At 35.1% G+C, this 16,783-nt stretch overlaps 1 protein-coding gene across 4 annotated transcripts in view; it reads right to left on the reverse strand.

The window, feature by feature from the left end:
• Nucleotides 1-16,783, reverse strand: part of PIAS2 (protein inhibitor of activated STAT 2) — a 91,126-nt gene that overhangs the window by 54,211 nt on the left and 20,132 nt on the right. For all 4 annotated transcript variants that reach the window (XM_060118167.1, XM_060118166.1, XM_060118168.1 and 1 more), the window contains 2 exons: nucleotides 8,293-8,767; nucleotides 1,978-2,062 (listed from right to left, as the gene is read on the reverse strand). In XM_060118167.1, the coding sequence (XP_059974150.1) occupies nucleotides 1,978-2,062; nucleotides 8,293-8,767 (560 nt within the window). The remainder of the gene's footprint in view (nucleotides 1-1,977; nucleotides 2,063-8,292; nucleotides 8,768-16,783) is intronic.

Here is a 16,783-nt window from a genome sequence, read left to right on the forward strand (position 1 = left end):
AAATATAATTTTTCATTTATCCTATTAATTTTTTAGTTGGTTTATTACTATCCCCAAGATTGAAAGTACTTCCAATGTATAAAAACTGCCTGCAATGTCTTGCCCCTGGTGGACATGAACTGCAGCAAGCTACATTCATTTTACTTCTTTGATAATTTCCTCCTCTAAATTTTCTCTACTTTTCTTAAAACTCCTATTATTTGGATACTTGGATATTGGGTCTTTTGGACTAATCCTTAGTACTGTCTTTTTTTTTTTCTTTTAATCTTATTTTTCAACACTTTGTCTTTTTCCCTTTTGTGGGAGAGCCAGACTATCTAAGCACTACTTTTTGGGAGCTCAAATTTTACCAGGTCAAGTTATAAAATCATTCTGAGACTTTGTTGAGAGCGGTGATGTGATTAATGAAAGAATCTCAAGCTGTGTGTGTCCCATACTCTTCCACATAACAACAGTGCATCTTCAAGATGTCAGGATGTTTAAAAGAGAGAGGCCCATAAATTTGGATCCACCATCCTGGGAGACTGACAATACACATTAACATATTAAAGACTCTGAAAAGTCTGGCTTTAAGAACTATGTACCTACGTTGAATACAGAATTTCCAAAACTTAACTGCAGAATCTTTACTTTTAAAAACTCCTATTAACATCTCAAAGGTGAGTGTTCTAATGAAGAGCTGAAAGAATGCAAAAAACCTCTAATTTGCTCAACTCTTTGTTCCAACTTTTAACTCTACAATCCCAGAAAATCATGTGACCTCCGGGAGTCTCAGTCTCAGTTTTCTTATGCTAAATCTTTCTAAAGTCTTATAAATAATATATTATTAACACCAAGTATGACTATATTTTTAACTGGGCAAGTATATACTACAGATTTCCTTTTCTTTCCTCCTATCTCCTAGTTCATTTGCTCTTTATAAATGTGTTTAAGTTTACCTATTTTTTGAAATGGAAAAGCTAAGAGTATTTTTCATAATTGTTTTCAGACTTCTGCTAATTTTTTGGTCTAGGTGACCATATAGCTCAGAATGGTCCCAGTTTATGTTCTTATCCCAGAAAAAATTATTAATAATATCCATTTTCACTCTAAAAATGCCTACGTTTGGATGATGAAGTTTATGGTCACTCTATCTTTGTTCTGTTACCACAAATTCTTTACGTTGCTATATTTAGAATAAAAATTTAATTAAAAAAAAAGTTACTGCCAGTCTGCCTGCCGATGCAGGGGACACGGGTTCGTGACCCGGTCCGGGAAGATCCCACATGCCGCGGAGCAGCTAGGCCCGTGAGCCATGGCCGCTGAGCCTGTGCGTCCGGAGCCTGTGCTCCGCAACGGGAGAGGCCACAACAGTGAGAGGTCCGTGTACCGCAAATAAATAATTAATTTAAAAAATTAAAAAAATAAAAAGTTACTGCCAAATGTGACAAAAAGTAATTCAAAGGGGTTTTATTCAAAAGTTAAATTTTTTTTTCTAACAGAGTATTTATTAAATATTTGGCTAAACTTAGTCAAAATATACTATGCTTACTTAAGGAGAAATGGCCCAACTGTTATGGACTGAACTGTGTTCCCCAAAAATTCATATGCTGAAGCCCTAACCCCCAATGTGACTGTCTGTGGAGTTGGGGACTTTAAAGAGGTCATTAAGATTAAATGAGGTCATAAGGGTGAGGCCTTAATCCACTAGGACTGGTGTCCTTATAAGAAGAAGAAGAGACACCAGGAATACACAGGCACACAGAGGAAAGGCCACGTGAGTACACACAGCAAGAAGGAAGCCATCTGTGAGCCAAGGAGGGAGGCCTCAGAAGAAACCAAATCTGTCAACACCTTAGTCTTGGACTTCAAGCCTCCTGAAATGTGAGAAGACAAATTTCTGTTGTTTAAGCCACCCAGTCTGTGGTACTTTGTTACGGCAGGCCTAGCAGACTAATACACCAACATCCTGGAGAATATATTCCAAACTCCTCTTACCTGGATATGCATATCTCTCTAACTTGTTGAGGTGTCAGAGCAAAAATAAAAAACTTCTCTTGAAACCGTTGAATACTGCTTTGAACTGGGGAAGAAAAAAGAAAGATAGATAATATTCCGATAACAAATCCAATAACAGAAGAACCTGCAATAACCAGGCACTTCTGATAAAGAGTCTGCCGAATTCTGAAACTTTTATGGTTAAAATACACCAATATAAAGTACTAAGCTACATTCATCTTGGACTCATGAAAGCAAAGTCACTCTAAAGCAGGTTCAATGTTAAACATTTATCATTCTTTATTCTAACATACTAATTTTAATCAAAATATAACACAACCTTCAAAATTACATTTCATCCTTGACTACAGTATCATCTAATGAAAAGTCTGAGGAAGTCAAAAACACCCCCCAGGAGAATTCTATCCAAGATTCAGGTCTCTTCTGTTCTTGTTTGTTTTGTTTCTTTTGTTGTTGTGTTTTGTTTTCAATACTTTATATTCAATTACACAGAGCATTCATAGAAGAGAAAAATTTAAATTTTAAATCTTCTAAGTTGGGAGACTTATTAAGACACAAAATAATTATCGGCATACAGATGATTAGCTAGTTAAAAAAGATTATCTAATGAAGTCATCCTTCAGAAGTGTATTATTAAAAACTGAAGTGTATTTCCTTCTCAAAGAACTTTAACAGATTCAATGATGTTCTAGTACTCATTAAAACAATGAATGCTTTCAATGAACACTTGACTGAATATGCATCTATATTTCAATAATCAATTGTTTACAGTTATCATTAAACACTGCTTTATGAGAACATTTTTAAATGATAATCCTCCTATACACACAGCAAAATTTTTCTAATTTTATGAGATTTAAATAGAATATAGAAAACTTGAATCACCTGGAAGAATTTTATCTATACAGAAGCAATCACTATATTAATAATCATCAGTGATGTTTAATACTAAAATACTTTTCTCCCTATACCACAGCTGCAAAGATCATTTGGGGAGGGCAGAGTACTGAGGTTTCACGCTCCTGTAAAACAGTGGCTTTAATTCAGAATTATGAAAAGAGGAGAATTGTTACCAATTGTTCAATCACAGAAATCATTCATTTCCTTTACCTCAGTTCTCCGTCTTCATCCCCTATATCCAGTTAGTCATTAAGTCCTGTTTTGTTTTGTTTTTTAATTTTCTGATTGGCTGCCTCCTCTCTATTTTCACTACCACCATCCTACTCAAAACCTATTATTACTTTGTACAAATGAAGAAGCAACCCTGCCTCTCTGCCAGTCCCTCATCAGAACCCAAGTGCAGAGCTGGTAATCCTTAGCACCACTTTTTCATCACCATTCCTCTGCTGAAAAATGCTAAGCAGAACTTATCTGTGAATGAACCATGTCTAAACTCCTTTATCTATGAGAACCTCCATAACAATGGCCTCAACTCTTTCCTAACAAATCTACATTTCCAGTGTCTCCCGAAGTCCTGCTCTATTCACTGTCAGGTCTCACAACTGTGTCATTTTTATTTCTACTCCTGTGACTACTCACAGTTCTCATCCTTCCTGACGCCTACTCTCCTATACACTCCATCAATTCAAAGCAGGCACAATCATCCTTCAAAGCTCCCTCAAGTGTCACTCCTACTCCAAAAAGTCTTGATTAACTTCTTCATTCATTAGGCCAATACAATATTTGAGCTTTAGGTTCACAAGTTATAGGGCTTCATCATACAAGCATATAACTGCTTGCTACTTTTCTCTCATGGTAATAGTCTCTCTCCAACTAAACAGCAAAATTCCTAAAGCCCACTCCATACTTCTGACTTCTCCACAATTAGGCTACATGACCATATCCAAATTAAATCCTCATTATATACTTGTTAACTGAGTTAACAGAAACGAAATTATCCAAATTCTTTAGAAGTGAGATTGTATTTTAATGGCTTTACATTAATGTGCATATCACTTTAAACCTGTTTAACTGCACCCAGAGGCTTAATGAGTATTTCCTAATATTCAGAAATTTAAGAATAAGAAAAGATGTTGATGCTCACTAATTTGTCACCTATCAGGTTACAAAGATGAAAAGACCAACAACACAATGCTGATGAGGTGTAGGGAAAATAATACATTCATACATTATTGGGAGTATAAATTGCTACGATGCTTCTGAAGCAACCAAAATTTCTCTACAAAAGTTCAATATCAAAATATTAAATAATCATACTCTTTGACCCAAAATATTCACATCTAGGCATTTACATTTCATGAATATGCAACGCAAGTATTCAGAAACATATGCAAAAATGCTCACAGCAGCAATGTTTCTAAGACTGCAAGAATAGTGCCCAAGACATGTTATACACTAAAATACTTCTGAATAAATAATAAAAACTGAAAACAACTGAAAATGTACATCAACAGAATATTGGTTCAGTTATGGTACATCTACAAGATAACAGACCTACTATAATCTACAGATGTACAACATATTTCTAAGAAATATAGTTAAGAAAGACTGTCAAGGCACAGAACTCCAGAGGGCACTTTTCACAGTGGTACAAGTAGAATAATGCCTACTACCTCCACCAGAAAAGTGGAACAGTGGCTCTGTGGCTAGAAGAGCCTTGTTTAATGAAGGGGAAGAGAAAAAAGATGACATAACACGCAGAGAAACAGTTAATTATTGATATGACTCAAGCTGAGTAATAAATGAGGTTATGAGCGACTTTCCCTTTTTGCTATACTTCTATGTTTGAATTTTCAATTACTAGCATAAATTACTTTTGTAATCTGAAAAGCACAATGAAGAAATTTTAAGGAATCAAAGACTCATAATACGTTGACGGTATTTCACAAAATACTAAACAGTTAGACATATCGACATGTAGATGTTTATAAACAGAGTGAACAAAAAGAGCTAGTCACAGAAGAATATATACACAGTATACCATCATATAAATTTCAAAAGCCAATTAAACATAACATTTTTTATACACATATGGTAAAACAAGCAAAAGAGAGAAACACAAAATCCAGAAGAGTGATTTAACTCAAAAAGGAAAAGGCAAGGAAATGGCTTCAAAGATACTGGCAATGCTCCTTCCTTAAAAACTGTGCAGTGGTTTCACAGGTGTTCATTCATGGATATTCTTTATAACAATGTTTTTTATGTATTCTTTTGTACAGACTGAATATAGACAAACTTTTTAAAGAGAAAGGATTTCATCATCAAAAGAAATCTTAAAAAAAAAAGAAGAGAAGAAAACAGAAAATTGAAAAAAAAGACAAAAATACTGCCTGTGAGAGCAAATTAGAAGAGCTATTTAAGGGAAGAGAAGAGAGATTTTGTTAGCCTGTTTTCAGATTAGGGGATTATGCATCTGTTACAGTAAAACCTCAGCTATAGAGAACCTCACTTAGCATTATTGTGTACACTCATGCTTTCTAGATGCCACAGTTTGTCATTTTAAATGCTAAAATAATTTTATTTAAACAATTTTAATAAAACCAAGCTGCAAAACTATGTAATAATGTATCTTCTTAAATAGAATATACTCATCGTGGTTGTTTGGGTGTTTTATTTGGCATCAATACATGCGCCTTGCTGTAACAGCGATTCCCTCAATACTAAAGGACTATTGGTTTCAATATTCCCAAGAGGTTTTGGAACGACATTTTTTGATTTTGTTTGTTTTTTTCTACCAGGGCTCTTCCAGTCTTTCCCATGTTGTTAATCAATTCCTGCTCAACAGGATGTTGATGGCTTAGAAATCATCTAATCGACTATATATTAAATCGAGAATACACAGACTGGCCCACAGATGTAAAGAATATGTGCTTTGAAATACGGATTTGTTATCTCTTTCAATTCCTGAGGCTAATTCTCAGTTCCCGAATGTAAATAGGTTTCTCCATAACAGTGTTCCAAATAAATGGATTTACCCCAAATTTTTATTTTTACAAGTATTTTCAACATTATATAACCAAATCATTAAAACTTAAGGCAATTTCTAAATGTCACTGCATTGCTTTAGACATCATGACACTAAAAATTTTCATATGAAGGTCGTTACTGGAAATGATTAAATTTTTCCACTTTTATTTGGCAAACTATATGGTATTATGCCGATTTTTTAACTTTCTACTTCAAAGTCTAAAACAGCCTTTTTTTAGATCACTGTTTTATCAACCTGAAATAATAAGACTATATACATTAAGAAAATTCTTCTTTCTTTTTCTTTTTAGGGAAGGCAGGATAAGGAAATGTTTAAGCCTCGTTTTAAAACAAAAATCTGTTTATAAAGTTTATAGAAACAATGATAGGCAGAACTCCTGAAAAATACATGAGTCAACAATTTTTTAGCTCAGGAGCAAAAAGTTGTTTTATAAGCTCTGAGGTTTTATGTATTTCTTACATTCTAATGTAAGCTATGAGCAAAAGGCAGGTTTTCTTCTTACCCACTCTTCAACAAAAAATGCCTCTGGCATTATTTTATCTAAGCCACATGAGATACAAAAATTTTATTTTAGTAAATTTATAAAAAGCCTATTACCTTCCTTTAATTGAGGTTAATGAAAGAGAAACTCTGAAGAATACAGAAAAGTAAGAAAATTCCTATTTCTGTTTCTGAACAAAGGAAAGTATGGAAAGCAAGGCACAAAGCCTCTTAAGAGCTCGCTTCTTGGCACACCGCTGACGCTAGGAGCAGGGAAGACATGCTGCTGCATCTTCTCTCCATCTCCAGTCATCTTCCTTCCAGGCATTCGATCCGGCTGTGAAACACCTTCCCCTGTAACCAGGACCCCACATGGCCTCTTATGCTCAGTCCTGCCTTAGCCATATTCCTGAGGAGTTCCATGAGGTAGGGTCACCTAAGCACATTACTCATCTGAATCTTTCTCAAAACACAAAGAAGTAAATTTGCAATAATTCCTAAGAAACATGTGAATGAGCCATGACACTCTATGTACATTGGTGTGAACCAAAAACCATGAAAAAAGGAGAAATAAAAAAATAAATTATGGAAACATTTTAAGCAGATAAATGAACCTGGTTAAAAAAAAGTTAAAAATGAAAGTAAAATCATAAAAGAAACACAGCTGGGTAATAAACATTTTAAATGTTTGTTCCTGTTATTAATTTTAAAAATGAAAAATCTAAACAAGATACAAGTTTTCATCTACCGAAATTGCAAAGATCAATAAAGGCAGGAAGTAAAAAGTGCAACGAGAGACATTCTCTCACTTTGTGGAATTTAAACTGGCACAGCTATTCTGGAAACTAATTTAGTAATATGTTATCAAGAGTCCTTACTCTTTGATGCAATAATTCTACTCAAAGGACTTTGCACAAATGCGAACAAACACAGAATCCTTATTTCAGAATGAATGTAATGAAGGGATAAAACGCGTTACTCTACCTCCCTGGCTCAGTTTTGTTAAACAAAAACAAAGCAAGGAGAAAGGGCCTGGGAAAAGTCCAGCTTGGCCTGCCACCATCAGGCCATACTGAGCCCATTAACCAGTCCTGCCCCTCAAAATTTCCTTCTAGTTCAACCAAGATGTACAAGTATAGTCCTATACAAAACTAAAAAAGCACACTGATATATTTAAGAGAGTTTTCAAATGACTTGAGACAAAAAGGGTTCTTCCTAGGATGGAAAGGAAAATGACCTCCCGGACTAACTATGAAATGCTATTTCCCAAACAATTTATTTTATCAATAAATTCAAATACCTCTGTAAATAATTTCATTAGCCAGTAAGAAATTATGCCATTACAGCACAGAAGTCATGAACCTAGGTATAAATTTGTTAAAGTCACATGTATCAACGTTTAATAATATAAAATTTATTACATTTTCTAAGCAGTCAACGGTTATTAAACAAAAAGCTAAAAAACGTGTGTCAAACTCTGCCACGTTAGGAAAAAATTAAGTATAAAAGATTTATTCCTTAGGAAAACAGTTTAAAAAGCTATGTTAAACAGAAACTAAGTCTCTGTAAAAATATCAAAAGCATCAAAAGGTGGAACCACGGCAATAAATGAGATTTGTGTCTTTTCGTATACACACAGAAGCAATTTGAGTTCTAAGCTATAAGAAGAAAGTCTGACAAATGAAGAGTTTTATACTAGATTTCTGTCATGGTTGCCAATATTTCTTTTTATTTGTACATTTAAACACTTGGTATTTTAATGCCTCAGTTTTATAATATTAACAGCAAATCATTAATTAACAGTTGACGGCCTCTTGTTTTACTTACTCTCTTGTCCAGAAGAAACAGATTTCTCTAACACTTACCTAAACTCGTGGGCTTGATGAGAACATCAAGGACATCATAAAAGGGTAAGTTTTTTAACTGCACATCAGGATGAACAGGAGGGATTGGGGGAGATGGCTGCTGCATCTCAAACGTGGGTTTAGTATCTTGAAGCAGCACAGAACCAACAGGAGAGGACGGCGAGTGAGGTGTAACTGAAGTGGAAGGCAACGAGTGGATTCCAGCCACAGACAAGTCAGGTTCTACAGGTGAGGAGCTACCATCCAAACTGAAAACCGATGATTTGATTGTGGATAAATCAGAAAGGCCTTCAAGAGTCCGTGGGTATCGGCGTCTATACAATTCTCGGATTTTAATCTGAACCGCAGGGCTGCAGCCGCTCTTCAATAAATGCAACGCCCTCATCAGGAGGTCATGCTTGCGTCCACTTTTATTCCTTCCGGCAAAGCCTAGTAACACTTGTAGTTCAGAAACCCTAAAACTAGAAACCATATTCTAAAAGGAAAGAAAAAAAAAAAAGGATATAAGCCAACAGTCAGCCTCAAGCATATAAAAATCCTATCTAAAATCTACTGTAAAATCTGATTTTTCTAGCATTTTATCAACTGGCATGTGCTAGTAACCAGCATTTTCACATATCACTTAGAACTGTTATTGTTTCTATAGCCACCACCCCTCCCCCACCAATTACAGTCAAGTTATAGTGTTAATTATGCTTTGTTGTACTCAATTTTGGTAATCTATGGTCTACTGGTTTCTGCTAACCACTTCATTATCTGATTATGCCCAAGTGTAAACCCATATTTGCTTTATCACTATGAAATCTAAACCAATGAAAATGTTCCTCTTCAAAACTAAGCCCTACCAATACACAATGTAATGTCTGTTACAGTATTATCACCAATTAACCAAAAAAATTTAGGTTTCTGCAACAACGTACCTGTAAAACTTCTGAGATTAAGCAAGAAATCTACAAAATCAAGACAGAACTGTAATACAAGATCCAATGAATTTTTTCACCCCAGCTCAAATATTAAGGAACACACAACATAAGAAAATAAGAATATTTTTAAATATTAAAGCTAAAAACCATATACATCTTATTTAGCAGTCAAACTTCTAAAATGATTGAAATTCTCAGCTAAGTATCCAATGTGAAAAATCGCTTTGAAGAGGAAGGATATGAGTGGTCATAAATCTTAAAAGGCAAGATACCCTCCTTGCCACTCTACCTACTTGTTCTTGGGTGTAAAATGAAGATTATAAGTAGTTCCTGTTTCACAGGAACCTTCTATTTAATTGAACAAAACCTAGTAAATTCTAACCACTTACTGCCTCATAAACCCACCTTAAGTCATTTTCAGCCAATTCTGAACTTAGAGGTAAAACCACACTTGGGTCAGATTTATCCGTACCACACATGCACCATCTGGCCAGAAAGAGGAGTAAGACCTGGAGCTGAGCAAAAGCCCTTTCAGAAACCGACCTTAAGGAAACTTTCCCCAGCCCTCCTCCTCAGTGCTGCACACTCTGCAGCTGCCTGGGATTCCTTCTCAACCTGGTGAGTATGCAGTGGCCATACCTACAGTTGGCAGTGATTCATAATTCCTCCGTTCTGCACTTTTAAGTCTCATTGACAGCCCAGGAACAATTGCTATAACTCTGGTTTTTAAAATAATTGTTGGCAATACTTGCTAGTTTTCCAAAATGCAAACAAATTTCAATATATCAAAGTAATCTGCATGTACATGCTGTATCATAATTCTACTTCATATACTGTCTCCAAATTTCATATTGTACAAGTCAGAGAATACTAAGTTATAATCCTAGCAACCATTTTATACTCTTGATCAGTACTGTCCAACAGAAATAGGAACCACATATATAATTCTAAATTTTCTAGTAGCCACATTAAAATAAATTTTAAATTAATTTTGATAATATGCTTTATTTAACCCAATATATCAAAAAGTATTATTTCAAGATGAAATCAGTTTTTGTGGTTTAAAAATAGTCATTTTGGGGGCCTCCCTGGTGGCGCAGTGGTTGAGAATCTGCCTGCCGATGCAGGGGACATGGGTTTCTGCCCCGGTCTGGGAAGATCCCACATGCCACGGAGCGGCTAGGCCCGTGAGCCATGGCCGTTGAGCCTGCGCGTCCGGAGCCTGTGCTCCGCAACGGGAGAGGCCACAGCAGTGAGAGGCCCGCGTACCGCCAAAAAAAAAAAAAAAAGTCATTTTTTAAGTGTCAGTGAGATCTTTTTCATACTAGGTCTTCAATATCCAGTATGTATTTCACACTTGGAGCACATCTCAATTCGGACTAACACCACTTCAAGTGCTTAGGGAGCCACATGTGGCTAGTAGCTACCACACTGGACAGTACGGCTCTAAATCATACTCTAATAGCAACATATATCACAAATACCATGATCTTTATACTTTAACTCGCTTCATTTCCCCCATGTGTAAAAGGAAGACTTTATCTTACCCCTTATGCTATGAACAACAAAGATGGAAAACAAGAAAATTTTTGGCCTATCTCATGGCACACCAGTAACAGTCAAGGTTTCATGCATAATAAGGACTATGATAGCTTTTGGAAGTTTCCTCCCAAGCAAGAAATGCAATGCATCTTTCCCAAAGTCCTCAATCCTAAAAAAATACTTCAATTGAAATCTGCTTATATTACAGTAGCATAAATAACATTAAATCATGGAGAACGCTAACAACAATCACGCTATCTGTGATTCTTTCTAAAGAAATCAAACTAACTCAGAATACACTGCTTCTCTCCTGACACTTATTTTCAGGTATTCTTCACTTTAAGGAAACTTGTTTTACAGAAATGACAAAATAGAGTACAAGGCACCCTAAAGCTTGACTCTCAAAAAGGCATTTCTGGGAGGTCTCATAATACTTATTTCCAATGGTAACTTTATTTGGCAAAGAATGCTGAAGTAATTGCTCTAATAGCTGTTGTAAACAAACGAATGAAAAGGAAGGAAGAAAGAAAGGCTTACAACTATGAATGAAGAATCACAGGATTCTGAAGCAAAACAGAAATCCTCCAGTTTAGGGAAGGGCAAAGGAAACAACAGGAGACAGGACAGTCTTTGCACTGCAAAATGTTGACAAAATAAAGTATTGCCAGGCACGTGCTCAAAGATGATGGTGTTGAGAGTCAATGGTACCCTGTGGAAAACTTCACACCAGCAATCACTAGTTGAAGGTCAAGTCCTGGCATCAAGACGTAGGACTTTGGCAAAGTCACAGTATCTTTCTGGTCATCCATTTCTATTTTAAAACAACAACAACAAAAAACCTCTCCTTTATTTAGCATTCACTATTAAGATATTCTCTGATATTCTCTAAGGAGATTACTAAGTCAAATTCTATGAATATGTTTTTCTTGGCAAACTTTGCTGGATCCCACTTCTTCTTAAAGTGATGTTTTGTTTTGTTTTTTAACTCTTGTCTTCAACCAATTTCAGCAGCCACCAGCTAAGGTGAGCCTGCTATGAATACTACCAAGAATGGATTTCAGCTGTTACTTTCCACCAATCTCTGATGTCTACATTTCTAGTCTAATTTTTTTCAACTGGATTTTATCCAGTTCATCCTGCTGCCTCCCAAAGTCTGCCCTCTAATACCTCAGTTACAACTGCTATGTGCTCTATACAGAGACATTCCTCAATAAATGTTTGCTGACTGACTTTAAGGAAATTCATGAACCACAGAGAACTATGTTGGCATAACTGATTTTTAAAAAGATACATAAGCAATCTGATTTCTAAAGAAAAGCTAAATAAATTAAGACTAGAAATTTAAATCAATCTTTTTCTTTGTCAAATTTAAATAGCACAAAATTATTAAAAAATTTTAAAGCTGGGACTTCATATAACTGAAACATTACATATAGGAGTGAAGGCCACTTGAAGGTGCTATAAAATTGTCAAAAATAGCACAGAATTTGGGGAAGCTCTAGTGGGTCAGCTAACGCATATATATGGAATCTTAAAAAAAAAAGGTACTGATGAACCTAGTTGCAGGGCAGGAAGAAAGATGTAGACATAGAGAATGGACTTGAAGACACAGGGTGGGAGGGGGAAGCTGGGGCGAAGTGAGAGTAGCATCGACATATATACACTACTGAATGCAAAGTAATTAGCTAGTGGGAAGCAGCAGCATAGCACAGGGAGATCAGCTTGATGCTTTGTGATAACCTAGAGGGGTGGGATAGGGAGGGTGGGAGGGAGGCTCAAGAGGGAGGGTATATGGAGACATATGTATGCACATGGCTGATTCACTTTGGTGTACAACAGAAACTAACACAGTATTTATACTGTGAAGCAATTATACTCTAATAAAGATCCATTAAAATAAAAAGTCATGGTAAAGAACAATACAGCTTTGTAAATCCTCCATCTGCTATGATGTATAATATGGGGGAGAGGAGCTGCTGAGGGAAACTAACAAATCACATTATTAGTATCGCCTATCCCAACTACAATATTAAAACAATCTACACCTTCATTTGTAAGTAAGAATGGATTGAAAAAAGAAAAAAATCAGGTACATAATCAATACATCAAAGGCATGTTTGAGCTGACGCCATAAGAAAAACTATGTGGCCAGTTAGAAAGATACTGCAATTCCAGAAGTCACAGGAGGCCCCAGTTCCTGGCCCTGTACTCTTGTGAAATCATGTAGTCCCTATAATTAAATCCCTTTTTACTTGAGATACTTGATGTGGATCTCTTCCTCACAACGCACTGATAAAAATAACTACTCAGCTAAAAAAAAATCAAAATTGGAAATCATCTATTAAAAGAAACAATAAAAAAAACCACATTTTAAAAACCTATAAAATTAGCCAAAGCTTGGGAGACCATCTCCCTAAATGCTTCCATTTTATACAAGATTTAAAATAAATTGAGTAGTCAATTCGAGAAGCAAAAAAGTAACAACAAACACACACCCTCAAAAAGAGTGAAGAATTAAAGGATAAAAGCAAAAAAAACATGACTTAGAAAGCAAAATGCAAGAAGCCTGTAAAGTCAGGCCAAAAAAAGGGTAAGAAAATGAATACGGTCCTGAGAATGAGAAAAGAAACATAAAGACCACAAATACTAAGCAAATTTCTTTAAACAAAGAGAACAGCACATGCTGTTATATTCTAATAACTTAAAGATATAGATGTAAGTTATTTCCTAGAAAAATATAAATTACTCAATCTGATTTAAGAAAAAGTATATTATCTTTGTCCCCCTCCACTTCCGAAAGTATCTGTCTAGACAAGATAGCTTTGTAAATAAATTCTACTAACTCTTCAAGGAAAAGATGGAATTCTGCTCCTTAAACTGTTCAAGAGCATAAATAAGAGTCAGAAAATCAAATACAAGATAGAAGACAAACATGGAAAAAATGGTTGAACACAAAACACAAGTTTTAAAAATATGCAAATTATTGTTTTTCAAACTTCAGCAGGGGAATCCACTCATCCAACCAAAAGTTTAGGCAAAAGCCTGACGAAACGCCTAGTATACCACCTATTCTTTCTCATTTCCCAAGATAGATGATAATGAGTCTTTTTGTAACACATCAATGTTTCCTATGAGTACAGACACAAAAGCCCTCAAAGTACCCAAATAAAGTTTAATCTACGAAAATAAAAATGGTTTAACATAAATTTAGTAAATTACTTGGTTAAGATAATTTCTGTCCTTATAGTCACATACTGAAATATTTATGAATAAAATTTATATAAAATATATGGAATTTCCTCTAAAATCATTCGTGGGGAGTAGGTGAGGACATACATGAAAAAAAGACCAGAGGTGATAACTGTTGGGTATTGGGTACACGGGGAATTCTCTACCTTTGTAAGTTAGAATGTTTCCATAGTAAAAAGTTTGCTTGAATGGGAAACTGGTTGTGGGGTATATGGCGCTGCACTATCTTCCCAACTTCACTATTAATCTGAAAGTATATTAGATTTAACTAAACAAAAAATGTCAGTTTGTTTAAAGCTAGGATAAAACGATTGGGGTCTAAATACCATTTCCCACAAAAAGAACCCAGGCTCCTTGAGAAACTGGCAAGTCTGGGGTAGAAAATGCACAAGATAAGCCTACAACATCCTATCCAGAAAGCAAAGAAATTGTCAAAGACTACTGGAATCTTGTCAGAAGGACACAGAAAACAACCCAGTAGCCCAAGACAAGCCAATTTGAGCAGCAAAAAGACTAATAACTGCCATCAGATTCAAACACATCAAATATATTAAATATCATTTGCACATAATGATACTTAAAAAAACAACTCACTGATCTCCTTTAGAAAATATTGGGAAACCAACTCATTAGTATTCTGAAAATTGATAAAGAATGAAAACAATACAAAAAGATTTATTGGTTCACAAAAAAGCCATATGATTATGTGGATAAATGCTAGAAACGCATTTGATTATATCCATTCCTGACAAAGCCTCTCAATAAACAGGAATAGAAAGGAACTCTTAACATGATAAAGGATACCTGTCAGAAATCAATAACAAATATACTTAAAGATGAAACACTGGATCATAAAGACCTATAAAATACACATTATATTTTGTCATTTAAAAGAATTCCAAAGAACCTAGACAGTAAAAAACTTAAAAGTAACACTAACAATTTACAAATGATAGAACTTTTTATATTGGAAATAAAAGAAAATCGACTGAAAAATCAGACCCAATAATAATCAGTCAACAAAATTTTTTGAATTATCTGTACATCAAATAGGTTTTCAAATGACTTATCAGGGAAAACGGTATTTTTTAAAATGAATCTAAGTAACATAAGGATATGAAATGCAAAGGTATAAATTTTAAAAATCTGCAAGACCTACATTAAAAAAAACCTGATAGTACAGTTTTTAAAAAACCTTGAATAAATTAAGGAATATATTATGTTACTAGGCAAAAGTAGTAAATGCTGAAAAGATGTCAATTCTCCCCAACTTAAGTTATAAATATAATAAAATTCCAGTGAATTTTGACAGATCAAACTTACAACAAAGAATTAAATAAAATACATAATATGACATGTGATGATGAACACAGTGGACAAAAATAAAGGAGGAAAGGGAAATGAAGGGAAGAGATAGAGGATTTGCAATTTTAAAGAAAGTAGAGCTCCCTGAGAAGGTAACTGAGTAAGTAACTGAAAAAGTAATGAAGCACCCAATGTATATCAGAGGAAAAGCATTCCAAGGCACAGGACACAGCAGGTGCAAAAATCCTGAGGATGAAAGCATACCTAACACATTGAAGGGAAAGTAAAAGCCCATCACTGTTGAACCAGAGTAATCTAAAGGAATGAGTATTCAGATAGCAGAATGATGAGCAAAGAAAATGACAAACCTGGGGAGGGAGATAATTAACTGGATAAAATTATAATATCAAATTTGTGAGGCTAAGAAAAGATAGAACAAAAGTGCTGGGCAAAATGGCATGCATGAAGAGTGGTAAGCAGTTTAAAGTATTCTACAGGCAAGGAAGGAAAAGAAAGTAATTTTAGATTTACATACATATATTAAAGTTTCAAGAGAAAATTCAAGAAAACTTCAAGAGTCTGTGAGAAAGCAAAAAAAAAAAAAGTACTAATTTCACAACTAGTAAAATGGGGAAAACATGAAAAAGAGGGAAGGAAAATGAACAACCCAAAAGACAGCAAGAAAACAGACAGGGAGACAAACCCCAGCAAAAGCAAGATGCTCCAAATGAAGGGGTAGAAATAAATGCAAATATATCAATAATCCCAACAAAAAACAATGAAATAAACTTCCCAATTAAAATAGCAAGATTAGGGGATATCATTACAGAAACCACAGCATCAAAAAGATAATATGGGAATACTAAGAACAACTCTCCACACATGAATTTGGCAACAAGGTTGAAATGGATCGATTCCTTGAAAAACACAAACCACCAAAACTTACTCAATATGAAGGATAGGGCTTCCCTGGTGGCGCAGTGGTTGAGAATCTGCCTGCCAATGCAGGGGACATGGGTTCAAGCCCTGGTCAGGGAAGATCCCACATGCCACGGAGCAACTAGGCCCGTGAGCCACAACTACTGAGCCTGCGCGTCTGAAGCCTGTGCTCCGCAACAAGAGAGGCTGCGATAATGAGAGGCCCACACACCGCGATGAAGAGTGGCCCCCACTTGCCGCAACCAGAGAAAGCCCTCGCACAGAAACGAAGACCCAACATAGGCTAAATAAATAAATAAATAAGATGACATATTAAAAAATAAATAAATAAATAAAATCTTTTTTTAAAATGTGAAGCATAATTTGAATACCCCCCTCTAGCTATTCAGGAAATTTAATTCTTAATTTTAAAACTCCAAAAAAAAAAAAAAGAAATTACCACACACCCAGATCACTTTATTGGAGAATTCTACCCAACATTTAAATAAGAATTAACAACAATTCTACATAATTTCTTCTGGAAAATAGAATAT

The sequence above is a fragment of the Mesoplodon densirostris genome, chromosome 15 (assembly GCF_025265405.1).
Source record: "Mesoplodon densirostris isolate mMesDen1 chromosome 15, mMesDen1 primary haplotype, whole genome shotgun sequence".
Classification (NCBI taxonomy): Eukaryota; Metazoa; Chordata; class Mammalia; order Artiodactyla; family Ziphiidae; genus Mesoplodon; species Mesoplodon densirostris.